This window comes from Pseudonaja textilis, chromosome 9 (assembly GCF_049901715.1).
Source record: "Pseudonaja textilis isolate UNSWEBS1 chromosome 9, rPseTex1.2, whole genome shotgun sequence".
Classification (NCBI taxonomy): Eukaryota; Metazoa; Chordata; class Lepidosauria; order Squamata; family Elapidae; genus Pseudonaja; species Pseudonaja textilis.
The window spans coordinates 2,748,202-2,770,160 of NC_141998.1; the positions used below are offsets into that span (position 1 = coordinate 2,748,202).

General features: G+C 45.5%; 1 protein-coding gene across 1 annotated transcript; it reads right to left on the reverse strand.

Moving 5' to 3' along the window:
- Positions 1-2,779: 2,779 nt before the first annotated feature.
- On the reverse strand, positions 2,780-13,379 carry LOC113445891 (transcriptional regulator protein Pur-beta). The gene is given in 3 exon segments (XM_087938833.1): positions 2,780-12,397; positions 12,399-13,132; positions 13,135-13,379. Coding segments are annotated over 3 exon segments (1,101 nt in total). The 5' UTR covers positions 13,187-13,379; the 3' UTR covers positions 2,780-12,082.
- Positions 13,380-21,959: the final 8,580 nt, after the last annotated feature.

The window sequence follows — 21,959 nt, forward strand, 5'->3', positions numbered from 1 at the left end:
ATGTTTTGGTCCCGAATGGAGAATTGAGTGGAATATATATGGTCAGAGCCTGATGCAGAAAGGAGAAAATGCAAAAACGATAGCCAAGAAAAGATTATTATTATTTTTTAATTCCATCAGTTCCTGTAAATTTCCCCATTTCCTTTCGAAATAAAATTGCTTACTCTGGTTTGTAGTGTGGTCTCTTTGGGCTGAGAACGGCATCAGAAAGCAGAATACTTAGAAGGTGGAACGCAAAGCAGCAGCAAAAAAATAAAATAAAAATTACCCCCCGAGATTAAAAAAAAACTGTCTTAAATCACTCTTTATCATTAGAGCCTCAGTGTGCTACTTGGGCTTTACTAGTGCTTTGTAGCCTCTTTTGGACTGACAAAGGATTCAATCCAATTCGTTTCCCTTGTAGTATGTACCCCAAATTCCCCTACTCGTAGAAGTTTTGCCTTTACACTTAACCAGCAGTCTGCCAGCTAGGTGTCTAGCAGGTAAATCAACAGGTATCAAGTGCTGTAACCTGAGCTGAATAAGCTGCAACGGTAGTACGCGGAAACCTTTTGCAGAGTGTATCTTTGGCCCCAATATTCCACATGCAACGTTGGATCGACAAGGATTGGTGCAGTGCTGCCCAGAGGAACGAAAACGGGGTTGAACTATCCCATGGTAAGGCCAAAGTATCTATAGGGAGAATCCCATGATATGCAGATTTAAGAGTGCATTTTTTGCACATAGCATTCTATGCCCTTTGTCCTGCAGTGTTATCTCTTACTTTTATATAGTTCACGCATTTCTTCCATGAGCTCAAGGCAGCTTACACAGGAGTGTCTCTCAGTTGTACCTCCGTAAAAACAGGTTGGGTTGAGAGAGAGAGAGAGGGAGGCTGGGTGAAAGTCGCTCAGATTTCTTCTCTCATTTGCAAAAATTGTAAAGTAGGGCCCCGTGACTTCTGAAAACAGGCCTGCCTTCTGTAAGTAGAATTTTTTTTTTTAACTTTTAACCTACCTTGAAGAACAAGCATCCGATTTCAAGGCACTCCCTGTTAAGCTCACTCTTATTTTGAGGCTCAGACAAAAGGAATACTCGGTAGGCTCTGCTAACTTTGAATAAAAGATTGGTTATTTCATAAATAAATATTAGCCATCATGTGGACTAAAAATTTGTCTTTGCTTTTTAAAACAACAACAATCACCAGGTGAATTCTGTGTCCAATATTGCAGAGTATATTTATTTTTGTACCCTTGCGTTGCACCTATTTCTTGGGCATGTTTCTTTTATTCAGCATGTTTTCAAATTACGGATAATTCCATGGGTTAATCATTCTCCAAATCGCCAAGCTCAATTCTGTAAAATTTGGAACGTTCTACCTGCTCCATTTTTTTTATTTTAATATTTACTTGCATCTTGCCTTTATTATTTATACAAATAACTCAAGGCAGCGAACATATCCAACGGACCTCCTATAATGTGAACAGTTGGGTGTTTTTTGTACAAAAAACCCAAACCGAACCCTAAGCCATTACTCTGGCCTGCAATATTGGCAGTTGCAAAATTTGGGATGGAAATGACCAGGAACAGCGATCCGGGAGATTGCTCTCCTGGTACCAGCACGTGCAGCTCCATGGATAAAGCCAGCCCTAGTTTGGCTTTGGTGCTTTGAAGTCCAAAAACCTGGAAGCCACAATAAACTATTTGGAAGAGGACAGTGGCAAACCGTATCTCTGTGTTGAACAGGAACAGAGTTAAATCTGGAGGATGAGATTTAAAGCAAGACGTGATGTGCTCCGGCAGACCAATTATTTCTAAATTTGCTTTCAAACAGTCCTTGGAGGGACCACAAACTAGCTTCTTTCTCAGCCTCAGTTTCCTTCTATGCTACAATTAGTGCTTATTCCTAAGACTGGAGTCCAGACGTTCTGTTGCAGTGTTTCTCAACCGTGGCAGCTTGAAGATGTGTGGACTTCCAACTCCCAGAATTCCCCAGCCAGCACGGAATTCTGGGAGCTGAAGTCCACACATCTTCAAACTGCCAAGGTTGAGGTACATGACTCTTATTGTCTTAAGGCCCTAATGAGACTGGATTGGGGCTTAGGATATCGTATACGCCCAATCACTAAGGCTCGTAGGTCTGGCTTACGGTGAACCATTTTGTGCAACTAGAATTTGGCTGGAGTCAACAAATCATCGCTTAAGCACATGCAAAGCCAATCGGTTGTGCAACTATTACTTCACTGGTCAAAAATGAGTAAGAACAGTTGTAGCTGGCCTGCTGGGGTGGCAATTCTTGAACTATTTACAAGAAAATGGCGGCACGGCCACCCAGAAGCACAAGCGTCTCTGTTCCTCAAATGAAACTTTAATAGAACTCACCCTCACACCCATAAAAGTTGTAACTCAGGAGTGACTGGCAGTAACGCCACATGCTCCTTCTTTTCGTCACCTTGCACCACCCTTTTTGATTTTCTCACCTACATGGGCTATTCCCTCCCCCGAAAAAACCTGTCGTGTTTCACCTTGCAATAATTCCACTTGCACAAGTCCCAACAGAGCCCACCCCTCCTCTCTCTCTCTCTCTCTCTCACACACACACACACAGAAATTCCCTTGTACGTTATAAAGCAGGGGTCTCCAACCTTGGCAACTTTTAAGCTTGGTGGACCCAGGCTTAAAGTTGCCAAAATTGGAGACCCCTGTTATAAAGTGCGCAACCTCTCCAGCCTGAAAAAAATAAAATAAATCTTCACCCCACTGCGTTACAAAACAAAAACCAGGCAAGCAGACAATGAAGGATGGTTCATTCACTTTTCCGCATACTTTTTATTTGTTACAAACATACAATTTTTAAATATAGACTGTAAAACTCCATTTGCAAAAACCTGCTATTTTAAGGAGTGCTCAAACTAGCATGAGGAATTTATTCAGGTCACGTGGACAATTCTTCTTTTTGCTTCTTCTTCTTCTTCTTCTTCTTTTGCTCGTTAGCTAGTGGTACATCCAGGACCTGCCTATTTAGACAACAGCCTCTTTAAAAAGCAGTCCTGCTAGCCCCCCCCGCCCCGCGCCCCCCCCAACCCCCCCGCCCCGGAAATCAGAACCTAAGCTTCAGCCAATGGGCAGCAAGACAACAGGCAGCTCTTGATCCTGCGGGAGGATTTGAACTCATTTCCAGCGCTCTGCTTGGCAGGTGAGAAAGGAATCGTCCTCGGTCTTTTCAATGGGTGCTGCACTTTTTATACCACATTTCTAAAGTCTGAAGCTGCACCGTGCAGCTAGATCTGCGTATGTAGGTTGCCAGTTAAAGTGCATTTTTAATTTTAATAAAAAAATAAACAAGAGGAATAAACTTTTTTTTTTTTAATTAAGGTACTTAAAAGTGAACTTTTTGGTCTCTCAGCAGATATTCCTGAAAATCAGTCCTATGTTACTACAAATTTCTAGCATTTATATATTTATAGAGGGGAGCCTTTTTGTGTATATGTATATATATATATATATATATATATTATAATAATATAAAATTAGAGCTACTTTTGCATCTAGCAGAGAAACGATTTTATAAATACATACACATGTACACGGACATCTGTTTCTATGTATACAATGTACAAACATGTGTATATTTACAAATGGGTTGGCTGATTACATCTGTTATATGATCAATTATCACTTGCACAAGTTGGGGTGAATGCCACATCAAACTCAAATTATTTGCTTACTTTCTGACATTATACATTCAGCCCGGCAAATTTCCACTGCCTGTCTATACTGGTTCCCTATAACTTGACCATTTGTTTTATTTTATTTTATTTTCCTTCATCATCCTGACCTTTAGCTTTTGAGAAACCCACTGGCAGAACACTTAGCAATTGATTTAACTACTACGGGGGGACCGAGTTGATTATTAGTCTCTTCCTCCGGGGGGACTTTGCATCGTTCCAACGCAGAACATGTTTGTGCAAATCTTCCCATTGTGCAAATGTTTGTTCAACTTAGTTGCAAAAAAAGAAGAAGCAGGGTTTCCAAAATCGGAACGAAAGCGTTTGTTCCAGTGGTTTTGGGAGAACATGGAAGACTGCCAGCCACTTCAAGGCCTGGCAACGTAACATTAGCAAGAATAAATTCCTTACCACAAGAACAGCCGCTTGCTCAAAGCTCATTGGAGTTCTGTTCATGTCCCAACTTTGGAGAACTTATATTCCAAGTAGGTTTCTCCTAGCTTGGGCATCAGTGGGAGAACCAGTGGCACCGCAAAAGCCTTGTCACGGAGAGGTGATGAGCTCTTAGCTTTGTCTGGCACCCTTGTTACAACTCCGAGAAGCCCTGGATCTATAGATGATCAGGTGGGGGGGTGGGGACTTTTTTTTTTGCAGAAGCGTTAAAAGATCATCCTTCTGCTAACCTTTCCAGAAACTAGCCGCAATGAGCCTCTACTTTCAGCAACAACACACCACCCAGGTACCAGAAGAAGAGGGGCTATTCGATATATATACGCAAGGCCAACGTGCCGAAGGGGGAAAAAGTTAATTAATAGGTGGGTGTCTTCCGAAGTTCTGCCACCCCTTCTCCTACAAAAAGTGGCCAGGTTCAACTATCCAGGGATTCTGCACAAGCCAGCTCACTCAGGAACACACCTACCATAGCATCCTCAATTGAAACATCATGGGCGATAATTTTCATGAGGGGGGATGAAATCATGAAAAACCTTAACTGCTTATAAATCCCACTTAAATTCAAATGTGAGAATTTTCTCAGCAGAAGAAGGCCTTTCAGCACAAAAACAACAACAACAAAAAACCAGGGCAAGAAATTAAATTTTGGGGCTTGGACATTTGCCTAAGTTAAAACGATGAGCGGTGACTGCTGTTTTAAATTATTTTCTTTCTGCAAGTTTTAAAAACAATCTATCTTGGCTACGCAAAGCAGGGGCCAGCTTCAACAAACCACAACCTTCTGCTTCTACGCTGTAGGTTACTTACTTTGTATTTAAGTGTATATGTACATATATATACACACACAATACATTACAATATTAAGGCTACATAGCAGCATATTACAAATGGCTTTGACAAAGCACACTAAACCTTCCTTACGCCAAAATTCAGAGATAAAATTTTGTTGGCATTTGTTAGTAGATATTGGAACTGTGAGCACTGTATCTCCTGGTCAAATTTTAAATTTGTTTGCAGCAAAAGAGAGTAGCAAAAGAATACTTTCACTCCTGTGTAAATTCGTCAATATTCCTTATTTAAGTAAACATGTTGGCAGACTAATGCTTCTCAATAGAAAACCTCCAATAATTTTTGTGTGTGAAAGATAAGCCATTGGGAGCAACCCCATTGGCCAGAATTCTACTCCTATGGAGTGTCTATCATTTCATTTGCATTAGTGTCAAATTAGACACCAATGAATAAACAGAGATGGGTTTAAATTGCACAATCATAGAATTTATGCTGAAAATCAGAGGCTAGAAATCTTTCACTGGTTTCAGTGGAATTGTAGATGCTGAGCATAATTTTAGGCTCTTTCTCTTGACAACCTAGAACTGTGCTACAAACTTGATTTTGAAAACCTGCTCCTTTGAGAAGTGGCTTGTCAGGAAAATAGGGAGGACAGGCTGCTCTCTGAAAAACCCAGTTCAGCTCAAGCTAATCAAAAGCATCTCCATTCGGTTACTGTTCTCTTTTTCACAACCATACATGATAGTTGTTTTAATGTCTAGACCAGAACAGGGAGTTTCACAACGAGAACAATAACCGTGCTGCACATTACAACAGAGAAGCAATGTAAGTATATTTAAGGTGAAATTAGTCTAGCACCATTGCAGAGAACCATGATTTCACAGGTACAAGAGGTAGTAATCCATCCATGGTTACATCCTGATGTTTGAATGTTTGCTTCAGATATTAAGATTTCTTTTAATCCTGCAGGAGACAGCTATTGGATTTTGCTACGTCCCTCTCCTGAACGTCATATTATCTCCAAAACAAAACAAAGCATAATCTTGGTGTGTGTGTGTGTGTGTGTGTGTGTGTGTGTGTGTTTGTATGTGTTTAATCACTAATGGCTATAAAAGCTACAAAGTGCAAAAGCTGTGAGGTTTCTTGGAATCTGCAAAAGGGGGGGGGGGAATGCGAATTATTTCACTTCAACCAGACTTTTCTGTCGCCTTATAGTCATAATCTATTAAATCTATGCAAATTGAAGAAGAAAAATTTCCTCAATCAAAAACGATTCAGTGAATGCTCAAGCACAACATCTAACTACCGCAATTTTTGCTGACACTAAACTATCACAAAAGCACCAATACCGAACAAGGAGGACAAGACTTCAGAAAACCTCTCGCACACCTGGAGTCAGACTCCCAGAGATTATATTTCAGGCCAAGGGAACAAGCGAGCACGAAAACGATGCTTTTACACCATGGGTTGTTCATTGGAGTGAACAAAGAATCCAGAAATATACCTGTCACTGCTTGGCATTTTGTACTGACTTGGGAACATCCATGCGCAGGGTTATCACTGCACAGCAAACCTGATTGCTCTGCCTTCTACCATTTTGGTTGTTGTTTTTTTTTAATTTTTGAGAAGGGCACGAGATAGCTGGAAGCATTCCTATCAAAATCATCTCCAGATATGCTACAAAAATTACAAGGCATCTGACATAAACCCATTGAGTCTGTATTGTAGCTGCTACGCCAGCAGGATTGTGCTCGGTGAAACTAAAATATTCTACACTGCCTTTCTTCAGAAATAATTGTGATTACTGCTATTTAAAGAGAGCATATTGATCCTTTAGGTTTTAGATATTTAGCCTCAGGCGTTCCTGTTCCTTTATAGAAGTAAATTCATAGCAAACCCATTTCCATACATTGACCATTTCACTTGCTTATAAAAGGAAGAAGCCTATCAATATCATGTCTACAAAGAATTTGCAGAATTTGAAGCCTAAAAAAAGTGCCACTTACATATATGGAAAGCAAGTTTCTCTTTCCTCCTTTCAAGAATCAAGGCCACATTTTGTTTTTGTGTTTTAAAAAGAAACAAAAAAAAAGCGAATATCTGCTGAGAGATTAAATTGTGCATCAGATCAAGTACCATCATCTTTCTATTAAAACTTTTGAGATGTCCAAGCACGTTGATGCAATGAACCATTTTCTACCAAAATCACAAAACTGCCACCCTTACACAAGAAAAGTAGCCTGAGTTAAGTCACTTTTCAGTTGTCTTGTATAGTCAAATATATTACACTTTTATTTTTATTTTATTTTTTTAAATGACGGGAGTAAATCAAAAACCACCTTCAGCTATTCCAATACCTGAAGTGTGCCGTCAAACAAAGGGACCACTCAATATGAGGGGTTTATTGAAACCTGCCTCTTGCGCCCATTATCCTGAAAAGTACAAGGACAGGATCGTTTAAACGTCGTAGTTTTAGAGACATTAAAGCAGAAGCTAAAATCTTTACTTAAAAAAAATAAATCTGTGATTTTTGTGCAAAGAGGATTCCAGGGTAAATAACGGGAATTGCTTTTCTCTTTGAGGGAAAAAAACAACAGAACGAGAACAGAAGACTCAGCCTCCTCCGTTAGGGCCTGTAATCACTCTGAAGCAGATAGCTAGGGAAATAGGACGTGGCCCATAACTAGATGTGAGCTAAAGCTACGGGCATTTATACCTGTATGTCTCGCCTATTTACAATTTTTTTTTTTGGGGTGCTATACAAGATTTACATTTTGTTTGTACAGCAGATGCACCACTCTAAGGGCAACGCCTAAGAAATGCCAGATACAGAGGCTACCCAATTCCACCACCCCCTCTACAAAATCTACACGTAAAAAGATGACAGTGCAGTCCCACAAGTCGCCTCATATCAACACACCTCACGTTTCCCAAAGTTCGCTGGGACCGAGCTTGTTTTTTCCACCGTGAGGTTGTGCGGGATGTGGCAAGCTTGTCAAATGCACCATCACACAGTCCACAAACATCGCTGCAGAAAAGAGACCAAGGCTATGAGTTAAAACTGCAGCAGCACCGAGAATAAGAGAAGCTTTTTCGTTACTCAAATGGACATTGAAGCACAGGAGTATAACAGGGATACTAAAAGTTCACGCGCGTTGGGACTGACTCTCCAGGGTAATGGGGGGTTTCCCCACCCCCCCAACGTGGTCGAACACAGCCTCGCGTGAACCGTAAAGCTTATCCGTAACGGGACGCCAAGCTGCCCGCCTGCAATCTGCAAGAAACCGGTCGCTGAGGCGAACTACCAGACGTAGAGAGCAGGGATGCATACGTTCAGATATGATCTGTTGCGGCTGGGAAGGCAGAGATTTCATTAACGCTTAGCTGTAAGCAATGGAGGCGCCCTCTCCAGCACGAACAAGTCATGCTCCCAAATTCATCTGAGAAGTATCTGCAGCATCCACTGGGGTTTAAGCCCAGACATTTTAAGCTCTACAAGGGGAAAGGTAAGATATATATATATACATATAGATATATAGATTTCAGGCAACTCTTTCCCTGTTCTCCAACAAGCAGAAGGAATGGCTTCCCCTACGCTGCATCTAAGCAAGGCTTGTGGCACCAGAATTGATTTTCTCCCTAGAATGAATCTTGGGCATTAACCTAACATAGCACGATAGCCTCAGTATCTGTGGGGATAGTGAAAAACGCCTGTAAGTTATACACGAGCACAAGCAGGCCCAACACCTCAGTGTCCCTACTGACATCTTGCACTGTCACCCCTAACTCCACACCTTGAAGGGTCACGGATCCCTTGGTAGAGACTCAGTATCGGTTTAGCTGGTCTGCAGTGACCACAGAAGCCTCTCCCTGGTTGCCAAAGGCAACACCATAAATGGCAATGCTCCTTGCGAAACAACTGATATGCTTCTGTCTGCTTCCACATACTTTTTGGGCAGCTAATTATAGCTTCCATAGCCACTGGCCAGGGACCAGTCAAAATCCTGCCACTACACTACCATGTAGTAGAAAGGTAAGGCTAGTTACTACAACAATTCAGCCCAACCCCCTCCCACCCCCACCCACCCCATGTCCCCCAAAGGTTCTCCTTGAAAAGAAGAGGTACTGCATCTTTGCAAAAACTGGCTCATGGCAGCTGAGCAACGAAACAAAACCAAACCAAAAAAGAAGGGTGGGAAACGGATTACCACTAACGCAACAAAAATGTTGGTCTATACAAGTATTATACACTGTTTTAAATTGAATGAAGAGTTACAGCAATAGATATTAAGCATCCGCGGCCTCCATTTTCATTGCTGCCTTTTAAAGTCTCATTAGTTAAAAGCAGAGTTCTCTGCAGTCCTGGCCAGGCTGCGATCCTTGTACGCTGACAATTTTAGGGTGGGGGTGAATATTGTTCTCCGCAGCAAAGAACTGAATACAATAGAACAAAACAAAACAAAAATACATAGGTAAATACAGCAGGACATTATTGAAAACAGCTGCCTCGGAGAGTACAAAATACAGTACAAGTATATGGATGTAATTAAAACATCAAGAAATACTATTGCTCCCATTACAATTCAGGAAACAAGTTCTTTGCAACGGAGAAAAATGGAAAGGGTGTTTCTTTTTCCCCCAAGGATATAAGATCTACCATGAACACATGGAATAAAGAAACAGCTTTTAAAATAAACAATCATGTTTATGATGAACTAATCTGACATTTGCTGAGCTTTATAACTGTAGCAAAACCCAATTTTTTGTTTTTTAGAAAAATTCCAGCCAATTTCCCTACCACAGCAACAACTGAGTGAGGAAAATGACTTTTATATGCCTCTTTGCTTTCTAATAAATACAAAACAAAGACAGTATAGAGAAGAGCAATACCAAAATAAGGTAAATAAGGGTATGCAATAAATTAAAAAGGCAGCTCAAATAAACGACAGGCATGCACTCTTTTAAGATGTCACACAAACAATACCCGAAACTTTGTAATGAACAGTATGCAATTTCCATTCAATTCAAAGTTGCTAGTATATAACGTTGCAGCTAAAAACACTTTTTAGAGGGAATAGGACTGACTTCATTTGTTTAAAAAAATATCATTTTAGGTAAGAATCCATTTAAAATATAGATGAGCAATTCTTTGGGTGGGGAGACACAACTCTGCTTGGGAAAGACAACTGGACAAATAGGCAGTAGCCAGTCTATATAGTAAAATTTGAAGGTGGTAAAATGCTGCTCGTGTTCATAGTCACAGAACTTGGCTTGATTCTGCTCCTTTTGTGTGTGTGTGTGTGTGTGTGTGTGTGTGTGTGTGTGATGGATGATGATGAAGAACCTCCCATAGGGCAGATGGTGCTCTGAACAATCCATTGGTGTTAACATAACGTGAGGTACTGAGGAAATGGATTGTGTTCTCTTCTGGTTGTTAAAAAAAATCTTGTTAAAACAACAACAGATGCTGGACTTCTGGACCTGAGGTTCTTGGTGTCTATTTTCAAAGAGCATGTCCGCTTATTTGCATGGCGAAAGCAGCTTTCAGTGTCCCTCTCATTTATTCTTTTTTTTTTGTTTTAGACTTGAAGCCTCACGTTTTTTTTTTTCCTTTTACCAGATTACGATTTTAATGCTTTTTTTGTGTGTGTGTGTGTGTTTCAAACCCCGCGAGTTGCCGAACAGACTCCACCTTAGATCATCTTGTTTTTTTTTTTCTTTTAAAGCCCAGAGAAAGGCAGCTCCAATTTTTACTTCCTACTAAAGCCTAAAGCCATTTTGCTCTTTCACCTTATTTAGAGAGAAGGGGAAGAACTTTAGTGACCAGCAACTAGTCCACTCTGCATTCCTTGTGCTTTATGCCTTTTTTTTTTCTTTCTTTCTTTCTCTTTTGAACCTGCCTGTTTGCATATCCCCAAACCCACCCCCTGAGGATGGGTAGGTGGGGGGAAAAAACCTCATTACGATCTTTAGAACCTGCCAACTTTAGAATAATTTCGTATCCGTTCCAGTTCAGGCACCTGTAGCTTTACGGATAAAAATGTAGGAGAAGGAGAAGAACAGTGGACGTCGGTCCAGATATAGGCTCCGTCCTCTCTCCAACCCATCATTCTCAGGGTTGCTTCTCCCATCTTTCCTGCCTCTCCCCCTCCCCCCAGGCCCATTTCAACTTTCCCCTTTCACATTTGGGCTACGATCACCATCCTTGGTTTTTTTTGTGTTTTGTTTTTAAAAAAAACAACTTGCCCGGTTAGGCTGCTGGATTTGGATAGCTGTGCCAGCTTCATCGTCTTCCTTTTTCCAAACTGTGCTCGGTGGCCATGCAGTCTCCAGAATGCTGGTTTCGAGAGCGGAGGAGGAAGAGGAGGAGGAGGAGGAAGAGGAACACGAGATCTCAAAATGCAGGAGAGGGGAGGGCACCCGAGGAGAAAGGGAGAAGGAGATCAGATGAAATTCTCTCCCCATTTCAACCCCCTCCAATAAATTAAGAAAGAAAGAAATGAAAGGAAGGGAGGGAGGGAAGGAGGGGGAAGGATGGGTGGGTGAGGGGGAGGGAAGTGGGGGGGAAAAAGAAGACGACGCCACACATTTCAGCTGTTGGGGCAGATGAGAAGCCTTGGGAAGCCAGAGCAGATCCCTTGGTGGAGCGGATCCCAGTTTTCAGGGGTGGAAAGGAACCTCCTTTTCGCCACTCTGCAGGCCAGGAGGGAGGTTAACTGAGGTCGTGGGGATTCCCCCCCACCCCTCTCTCTCTCTCTCTCTCTCTGGGTTGGGAGGGGGGGAGAGATTAAAGCCGGGGCAACTCAGGGACAGATGCTGCATCCTGGAGGGAGGGGGAGCCCTGGGAAAAGGAGGCCAATTCGGGAGGGGGGCTGCTCCAGAAAGCGGTGGGTGGGTGGGTGGGTGGAGGCCGGGCAGGCAGGGCTTTCCCCCTCTCTCTCCCCCTCGGGGAGAAGGAAAGAGTAGGATCGGGTTGCGCCCCATTTCCATCCGCTCCTTCTCCCCATGGGAAACCACCCCCACCCCTCGGCGGCTGCTGGGGAGGGAAATTGGGTGGGTGAGTGGGTGGGTGTTGTTATCGTTTAGAGAGGAGGAGGAGGAGGAGGAAGAGGAAGAGAGGAAGGAGGAGAGGCTCAGTCGTCGTCCACATCATCCCCGTCGGAGTCGTCCCCTGCGCCGCTGCCGCTGCCCGGCCCGGCCGGCCCCGCGCGCCGGTCGTAGAGCTTGTCCCGCTGCCGCTCCTGGATGTCGCGCATCTCGTCGGCGTAGCGGCAGAAGGCGCCGCCGAACTTGGCCCAGGCTTTGTAGGGCACCGTGATGGCGTTGCGGTAGGAAGGCTTCACCTCGCTGACGCGCAGGAAGACGCCGTACTTGTTGCAGCCCACGTCGAAGAAGAAGCGCTTGGAGTCCACCGTGATGGAGGTGCCTTCGGGCAGCTCCCGTACAAGCCTCCCCGCCGCCGCCTCCGGGACCTCCGCCGGGCCCTCCGCCGCCGCCGCCGCCGCCGCCCAGCTCGTCCTCGTCGGCGCCGTAGTCGTCGATCAGCTTGGCCAGCGCGTCGCGGAACTCGATGAGGCCCTGGGCCGGCAGGGCGATGGTCTGGCCGCTCTGGAGGCCCGGAGGCCCGCCGGGGAAGCCGGCCCCGCCGCCGCCGCCGCCGCCTCCTCCTCCGCCGGGCCCGCGGTTGATGGTCTGGCGGATGCGGAGGAAGCGGCCCCGCTGGTTCTCCTTGAGGTCCAGGTAGTATTTGCGGTTCTCGCGCACCAGGAACTCGCTCTTGAGGGCCCGCCGGGGCCCGCCGACCCCGCCGCCGCCGCCGTCCTCGCCTCCCGGGGAGGCCTGGGCCAGCTGCTCGGGGCTGCTGGGTCCCAGCTGCGCGTAGTGCTCGATGAAGTCGCCCAGGTAGTCTCGGAACTCGGCGGCCACGGCCATGGAGAGGGTGAGGCGGCTCTTGGAGCCCCCCGCGCCCACCTCGGCGATCTTCAGGAAGCGGCCCTTGGCGTTCTGCTTGACGTCCAGGTAGAAGCGCTTGTTCTGGATGTCCAGGCGCTTCGAGGCCAGCTCCTGCGTCTCCTGCTCCGGGCCGGGGCCGGGCCCGCCGCCGCCGCCGCCGCCTCCACGGTGGCCCTGGAAGCCGCCGCCGCCACCGCCACCGCCTCCTCCTCCGCCACCGCCGCCGCCTCCCCGCTGCCGCTGCCGCTGCCGCCTCGCTCGCTTCCGCTGTCCCCGTCCGCCATCTTCTCCGCCCGAGTCCTCCTTCGAGTCCTCCTCCGGCTCCTTCTGCCGCCGTCAGGCCCAGCCCGGTCTGCCTTCCTCCTCCTCTTCCTCCTCCTCCTCCGCCCGTCCGTCCGCCCGTCCGCCTCGCTTCCCTCCTCAGCCTCTCTCTCTCTCTCGCGCTCGCTCGCTTGCCCTCTCTCTCTCTCTCTCTCTCTCCCCCTCAGTCGCTCAGGCGCACGCGTCCACGCCAAGGCACGCACGCGCGCCCCGAGGGAGAGGAGAGGGAGCGGGAGGGGGGGGAAAGGAGGGGAGAGCGCGCGCCGCCCCGGCCTGGCCCTGGCGCTCTGCCCCGCCTCAAGCCGCGGCCGCCCGATTTCCGGCAGTCACCTGGCTTGCGCGCGGGCCTCGCCGCGCGCTCGCGCGCTTAAGGACCACCCGCCGCCGGAAGCCTAGGTCCCACCCACCCCTCAACAGAACTTAAAAAGCTCCGCCCTCTTCTCTTCCCTTCCCTTGCAGGACGGGGGAGAGAGGAAAAGAGAGAGAGAGAGAGAGAGAGAGAGACAGGCCGCCCGCCGTAGCGGTGACGTCTTCCGCCCGCTCCCTTCTTCCGCTTCGCTGCGACAAGGGCGAGGCCGCGCTGACGCTTCTCCCCCACCCCAACTTTAACTCTCTCTCTCTCTCTCTCTCTTTTCTGTCGCGCGCGCGCCGTCTCGCCCTCGCATGCGCGCGCATCCTCGCGCGCCGCCTGGCCCTCGCGGTGCGCGCGCAGCGTCTCTCCCCCCCCGCATCACAGTCCCCTTTCCGAGGCGTTGGAGCGCCGCTTCCTTTCCTCCGCTGGGTCTGGGAGGACGACATCTCCCATGGTTCCCAACCCCCGCTGGGAGGGTGGTTGGAGGGGCGAAGGGAGACGTGTTTCCACCCCCCCATACACCGCTCCTTTCCTATAAAGGGACGAACCTGCCCCCCACCCCCACCCCATCCCCGCCCTTGCAAACTGGGAGCCGGGAGCGTCTGCCTCTGCAAAAAAGCGGGGAGAAGCGTTGCTTGCACGGGCTTCTTCCCGCGCCCCTGGGAGCGGGACACGTGTGCACGCCTTCCCGACGTGGTGCAGAGGCTTCCCACACCCCCCTCCTCGGGCTGTAGGGATGGGGAAGCGGTGCAGCGGAGTGGGGTGGGGTGGGGGGCGCCGCTTGGAAGCCAAAGGGCCGCCGGGGTGGGTCGCGGGGTGGGAACGGTTGCGAGGTCCGGGCTGCAAAAGGGAGAGGAGCGTGCGCGGATCTTTAATTCCCCGCCTTGAAATCTTCCAGCCGTGGCGGGACGTGGTTCCTGCTCCGAGGCACGAACTGTGCAGCCTCCTCTGGAGCCGAGTTCAAGCGCCCCCCTGCCCTCCCCCAGCCTGAAAAGGCATAGCGAGGAACCGGTGCTTGTGTCTGCAGCCTTTGCCTTGCTCCAAGGGCTGCTGCCCCCGACCTTCCCTTTTTGCAAAAGGGCAGAGAGACGGGCCCCAAAGAGACGGTGGGGAATGGCTAAAAAGCCTGTAGCGGTTCTCCAGTCCTCCAGGTCCTGGTTGTCCCCATGGTTGCTTTCCTTTTTCTTTCTTTTTTTTTCAGGTGGCAACTGGACATTTCTTATTTTTTTCTTTTGAAGACGTTTCGCTTCTCCTCCAAGAAGCTTCTTCAGCTCTGACTGGACGGTGGGGGAATGGAAAGGTTTATATTCCTCGCAGACAGCTGGTCATTTGCATCCTTTTAGAGGGTTGTTGAGGCCGCTTGGAGGTTTCTCTGTGCCCTCGGGGTCACCTGAGTAGTGCAAATGGTTCCTGTAGTCTGCAATTTTTTCCTCTGGGAATCCATTCCTTCTCCCACACTGTTCCAAGGGCGTTCATCCCAAATTGTATAGCTAAAAGTCAGTCCTCCAGGTCGTGGTTGTCCCAAAGGTGCTTTTTCAGGAGGCAACTGGACTTTCTGGTTGTTCTTTGAAGATGTTTTGCTTCTCATCCAAGAAGCTTCTTCAGCTCTGACTGGATGGAGAGGAATGGAAGGATTGATATTCCTTGCAGACAGCTCTGGTCATTTGCATCCTTTGAAAGGGTCATTGAAGCACCTGTGTCCTCAAGGTCACCTGAGTAGTGCAAATGTTGCTGTAGTCTGCAAATTTCCCTCTGGAAATCCATTCCTCCTCCCATACCATTCCAAGGGTGCTCATCCCAAATTGTATAGCTAAAAGTCTGTGGAGATTCTCAGTCATCCAGGTCACGATTGTCCCCAAGGTGCCTTTTTTCAGGAGGTAACCGGACTTGCTTCTTCTTTCTTTTTGTTTTTGAAGACATTTCGCTTCTCATCCAAGAAGCTTCTTCGGCTCTGACTGGATGGTGAGGAAGGGAAGGATTTATACTCCTTGCAGACAGCTCTGGTCATTGGGGGACAAATATAATTAGAGGTCATTAGCAAAGAATATCAATCCTTTCATTCCTCACCCTCCAGTCAGAGCTGAAGAAGCTTCTTGGATGAGAGGCGAAACATCTTCAAAAGAAAAGAAAAGAAAAAAAAAACAGAAACTCCAGCTGTCTCCTGAAAAAAAAATGCACCTTTGGAACAACCAAGGCTTGGAGGATGGAGAATCTGTACAAACTTTTAGCCGTACAGTTTGGGATCAATACCCTTGGAATGGTGTCGGAGTGGGAATTTCCAGAGGAAAAAAAAATTGTAGGCTATAGAACCAGGAGCATCACTCAGGTGTCCTCAACCGATAAACTTCCAAGTGGCCTCAATGACCCTCTAAAAGGATGCAAATGACTCCTTGAATATCAAGCCTTCCATTTCCAGTCAGAGCTGAAGAAGCTTATTGGATGAGAAGCAAAACATCTTCAAAAGAAAAAAACAAAAAGTCCAGTTGCTTCCTGGAAAAACACCTTTGGGACAGTGGCGGGGAATGTTCTTTCCCTGGAAAGCTGCTAGAGAATTGTAGAGATTGTATTTTGTTTTCTTTTGAGTTCACTTTCCAGGTAGAACTAAGAATCTGGCCTTGGGCCCGTAGCAGAAGTAGACTAAGGAGGCGCCTCTTCCGGTTTTAATCTTAAGTTCCTAGCACGGATCATCCAGCAGCTATTTTAACTGGCCAGAAAATGAATGCAATGCAGGTTGTGCTTCCAGAGAAATGGAAAGAAAGCAAGATTTGTGGCTGGGACTGACAGCTCAGGTTAATGATCAGCCGGAAAGAACAACAGCGTAGGGGATAAAATAGAGAAGGACAATAAGAACAGTGCTGAGCCAAAGAAAATGAAATACCCAAAGAAGGAAACCAATAATAGGGAAGAAGATTGAAAACGGAAGAAAAAGAGGATCAGAGAATTTCTCAGCACTTATTTTATTTATTTTATTTGTCAAACATTTACAATATAATAGAAATAAGAATAAACATAAATACATGAAATTGTTACTGATAATTGAGGACAATAGGACAGGGGCGGTAGGCACAATGATGCGCTTATGCCTACTGTTGTTGGGTGAATTAGAAGGTTGATTGGCTAAGGAACCAGACCTATTAAATTAAAAAGTGGGGTAAAAGAGCTAGGAATAAAGGTGACCATAAGATACTGGGAGCAAAAAAAAATACCAAAACAGAACGTTAAAGGATATTTGGAAGCTACAGATACGAAGTGAAGAAAATTGTGGGCACCAAAACAGATTTTTTTTTTTTTTTAAAGGCTGTTTCCTGTGCAACTTTGAAGAATCCATGCCAAAAGAAGATTTAAGTTCATGGCAGCAACATCTAGCCTACTTGGTTTGAGCTTGGAAGATAACCAAGACAGGGCCTGGCTGAGTAGCTCAGCAGGGAATAGTAAGGGACGCACCGTACTAATATCTGCAGTGATTCACTTAACAACTCTGGCAAGGAAGGTTGTAAAACAGGGCAAAATTCACTTAGCAACTGTCTTGTCTAAGCGATGGAAATTTTAGATTCAACTGTGGTCCTAAGTCAAGGACTACCTGTATGGCTGATGTAGATTCATGTCTATCAGACTTCTGGCAACGATATAGACTGGGATCGTGGTGATCTTGGAGGTTGACTTGTTCAGAACTGGATGAGAGATGCAATGTTCAACTACATTCAACTGGTTTCATCTCACCTCCTGTATTAATAATCTACATGACATTAGGACATAGAATAACACAGTTGGAAGGGACCTCAAAGTCATCTTCTCAAGTAGAAGACGCTATACCATTGGAAACAAATGGTTGCCTCCGGTGATGGAAGACGCACAACTTCTGAAGACAAGCTATTCCATTGGCTATTTGCTCTCACTGTTAGAACATTCCTCCTTATGTTGGTTAGTTTCCAACCATTGTTTCTTGTCTTGCCTTCTGGTGCTTTGGAAAAATAGTTTGATCCTTTCCCTCATCTTGGTAGGAGCCCCTTAAATATTGAAGCACCGCCTTCAAATCTCCCTTAGTCCTTCTTTTCATTACCCGCTGCCTTAAGAAAATTCAAAACATCCTTAAAGATCCATCTCATCCTAGGCACCCTTTTTTTTTTAAACTATTATCATCGGGCAGACGGTACAGGATAATAAAAACAAGGACAAATAGTCTGAAAAAAAAAATAGCTTCTATCCCAGGGCAGGAACTCTGTTGAATTCTACTGTATAATAGTGCAATATGAATGCAATATTGAGGGTTTTCAATCCAATTGTATAGAATGTGAAGGACATGTGTTTGTGTTTATTTTCATAGCCATTATGTACACTGAAGATGGTGTTTAATTGTTCAAGGTGCAATGACAATAAAGGAAATTAAACTAAAGTAGACATACTCAATTCCTGCAACCGTGTTCCTCGTATGTTTTAGCCTCCAGGCCTCTAATAATCATATTTTTTGCCCTTCTCTGCGCTCTTTACAGAGTCTCAATCAGTGGTGGGATTCAAAACTTTTTTTACTACCGGTTCTGCGGGCGTGGCTTGGTGGGCGTGGCAGAGGAAGGATACTGCAAAATCCTCATTCCCTCCCCACCGCGCTAACCTGCTTTCCAGCTCCGTTCTCCTGTGCAGGGCAACCAAAGGAGACCCAGCCGATCAGCTGGGAGTTGATGGGAGGCAGGGAATAGATGGGGTTGGCGGGGCCAGTCAGAGGTGGGATTGGCCGGTTCTCCGAACCACTCAACATTTCTGCTAGCGGTTCTCCAGAACCGGCTGAATTACCACTTCTGGTCTCGATATCTTTTTTTTTTTTAATATTGTGACCAGAACTGGATGCCATATTCCAAGCACGTGGTCTTACTAAGGCTTTGTAAAGCAGCCCTACAACTTCACGTGATCTTTTATTCTGTCCCTTTGTTAACACAATTTTAATCATCATTTTACAAGATGAAGTGTTGGACGGAGGGGCTTTTAATACATTGAGAACTGTCTGGCCCTTTGCTGTTTTAACTTCAAGGAATCACTCGATACGCTTGGCTGTCACCTCGGGTTCAGCGAAGAAGCTCAAATTAAATTAGCAGACGTGCTTGTTTGACTAGTAGGAAACCAGACCCAAGAATTGAAGAGTTCCTGGTCTGCCAGCTGTCTCTGGAGGACAGCTGTGTGCCTCGGAATGCATTTGCACAAATACTTCTGGTGCGCCAGCTGCAACCATTCCGGAGCCCTTCACATTTGACAATAGTAACCCACGAACTGGCTACATCTCTCTATTGTTAAAGGACATCCCGAAACCTCCATAGGTACAAAATGCATCGTTTAGGCCAGAGGGCCTCAAATTTGGAGACTTTAAGACTTGTGGACTTCAACTCCCAGTATTCCCCAGCCGGCTTTATACATTTTCAATTAACAAGTGCTTTGTGAACTGTATTGTGTGGGTCAATTGCTTACGCAAGTTTCTCTGCAATTTCTACTTCTATTAACCAACCATTTATAAAACAAATCCCATATTTGGAAAATACTTTGTGTCTTCCTTTTATCTTTAATGTCAGTCTATCCATTTCTGCACAATCTAATATTTTTTTAAATTAGATCTCTCAAGTGTTTCCTCATTTTTCCGATACTGTGCAAGTACAATTCTGGCTGCCGTCAAAACATGCAATATTAAATAGAAATTCCCTTTATTATATTTTTCCAGTAGTATACATAACAGAAAGATTTCTGGCTTATAATCTATATGTAGCTTTAACATTTTTTTCTTCTAATGATGCATGTATTTTTATCCAATAACTCTTTGCTTTCACACATGTCCACCACATGTCCAGACAAATGTTTTTATTGAACACAATCTAGATAATTTTTTTTAATTCTAATGCTCCCATCCAATGGTGGGATTCGAAGGGAAGGGGGAAGGAAGGAAGGAAGGAAGGACCTAATAAGGGAGCTATAAAATGTGCAGTGCTAACATTGATGAAGCTCCTATCAACTTGGAGAGAGGAGGACCAGCATCATAGTATGAGCCCTGGTAGTGCAAGTGGTCAGAATTCAGGATTGCAGGATGACTTCTGCCCACTACCAGCAGTTCAATCCTGACTGGCTCAAGGTTGACTCAGCCTTCCCTCCTTCTGAGGTGGGTCAAATGAGGACCCGGATTGTTGCGGGCAAGAGGCTGACTCTGCAAACTGCTTAGAAGAGGGGCTGTAAAGTACTATAAAGCTGTATATAAGTCTAAGGGCTATTGCTAAAAGACTCTGAGGTTGGAAAAGATGGAAGGTGAAAGGAGAAAGGGACGGCAGAGGATAAGATGGTTAGATAGTGTCATCGACACAGTGGACATGGCTTTGGCCAGACTTCAGGAGCGGAGGACATGACGGGGTCACCAAGAGTTGGACGTGACTTAGTGACTGAACAACAAGAACAATAGGGAAACAACTTCCTTGTTTTAACCATGTCCAGGCATCCAGAACTGTAGAAGAACCCTTTAAAAGTTGCCCCTCATTTCCCAGATTCCTTTCTCAAGCCCATCTTCCCCCTCCTGAATTAAACATTTCCTGAATTAAACCCCTTCCAGCTCTATTCTATTCTAAATTCTAAACCATGGAATCTGCCACCTATGCTGAAGGATTCTTGACATTCCTTTTTAGCCAATTTTTTTCCCCCTATCACTTTTAAGTCCGACCTTGACACCATGTGGACTTCAGGTCTCAGAATCCTTCTGGTGGCTTAGCTGGGAAGTTCCAGAGGCTGACCTTACTGTATTTTTGCCCTGTTTGGTGATGCTATCTGCTGGTTTCTTGGAATCAGCTCTGTGAATAATTTCTGGTCTTTTGGCCAGAGATTAAATGCGTAGTCACCGCTGCCTACAAATGGATTTACACGACATGCTTGTCATTGAAATTTTCATGATTTATCATAAGGCGTAACATAATAATTACGGTAAGTCATGCATTAGGCTAAACCAAACAACTAATCAGAGAGAGTCCCCTAGGATCTAGGAGGTGGATAAATATCATGAAATAGCCAGTAACTATGTTGTTATCCTGCTATTAGAAATCTTGATTGCCCTAGTTAAACAGAAAGGTACAGCATTTCATATCAGGAGACAGAAAGGACGCTTATGAAAGAAATGTTGAGAATGATGCAGTACCTGGAGACTGTTGAATTAAAAGAGAACTGGAGAATATAACGAAACACAAAGACCTGCAAAGAGAAATAGAATGACTGTGGCAAAAGAAAGCAAAGGCAATACCAAGAGTTACAGGTACTTTGGGTGCAAACCCAAAACACCTGAGCACCACCTGCATCAAAAAAACAAAAATCAATCATTTGCAAAAGACAACTTGAAATGGCTTAACATCCAGCGACAGTATCCTGATGTTATTAAACAGCAACATCTGTCTTTCTGAGATCCTTGGGAAGAGCTTTGGTAGGAAGAGAAAAATGCCAAATTCCAACCTGAAAATTTGGCTGACTGTATAGTCAGCTATAATAGCAATAGCTCTTAAACTTATACACTGCTTCGCAGTGCTTTCCAGCCCTCTCTAAGCGGTTTGCAGTGTCAGCCTCTTGCCCACAACCATCTGGGTCCTCATTTGACCCACCTCGGAAGGGTGGAAGGCTGAGTCAACCTTGAGCCTGGGGAGATTTGAACTGCCAAATTGCAGTCAGCCTGCAGTCAACAGAAGGAGCCTGCAGTACTGCACTCTCACCACTGTGCCACCACGGCTCTAATAGAAGCACGATAATATATAATATATATAATTTAATAATTAATAATATAGTAGAGATAAGATAAGCACTATAATATAGTGCTTACATTAGAAACAATATGCTAGCCTTCGCCTAGTCAACAGGATGCTGGATCTGGAACCCGTAAAGAGGTTGTTTCAAAAGGATACCCGTTTTATAAACTGATTTAAGATCTCATACCTGGATGTCAGATGCAAGCTGCAGGGGTCTAGGGGTGCAAACTTATTGGCATGCGTAGGGCAGTTGGTCTTCTGCATTGCCCCTCAATATTATTTGCAGGGCACCTATCTGCTATGGTTACTGCCCATCCCTCCAGATCAGGCAAGAACTGGCATATTCGGGGTCCCATCGATAGATCGACATCACTCAATGGGCCCAAGGAGCATGACCTTCCCTGTCATGGCACCTCAAGTATGGAACAACTTCTCTCCAGAGATGTGGTTGGCCTGTATAACCAGCTGGCCTTCTGGAAGGCCACAAAGTTCTAGCTTTCTTCCTGGGTGTTGGGGCCAGGATGCGCATGGCGTTCTAGCATGGGCATCCATACATGTGAGAGGTAATTCCTCAGAGGTTTTGACTTTGTTCTTCTTTCACCAGAAATTTTGAGCTCAATTGCGGTCATAAGTCAAAGT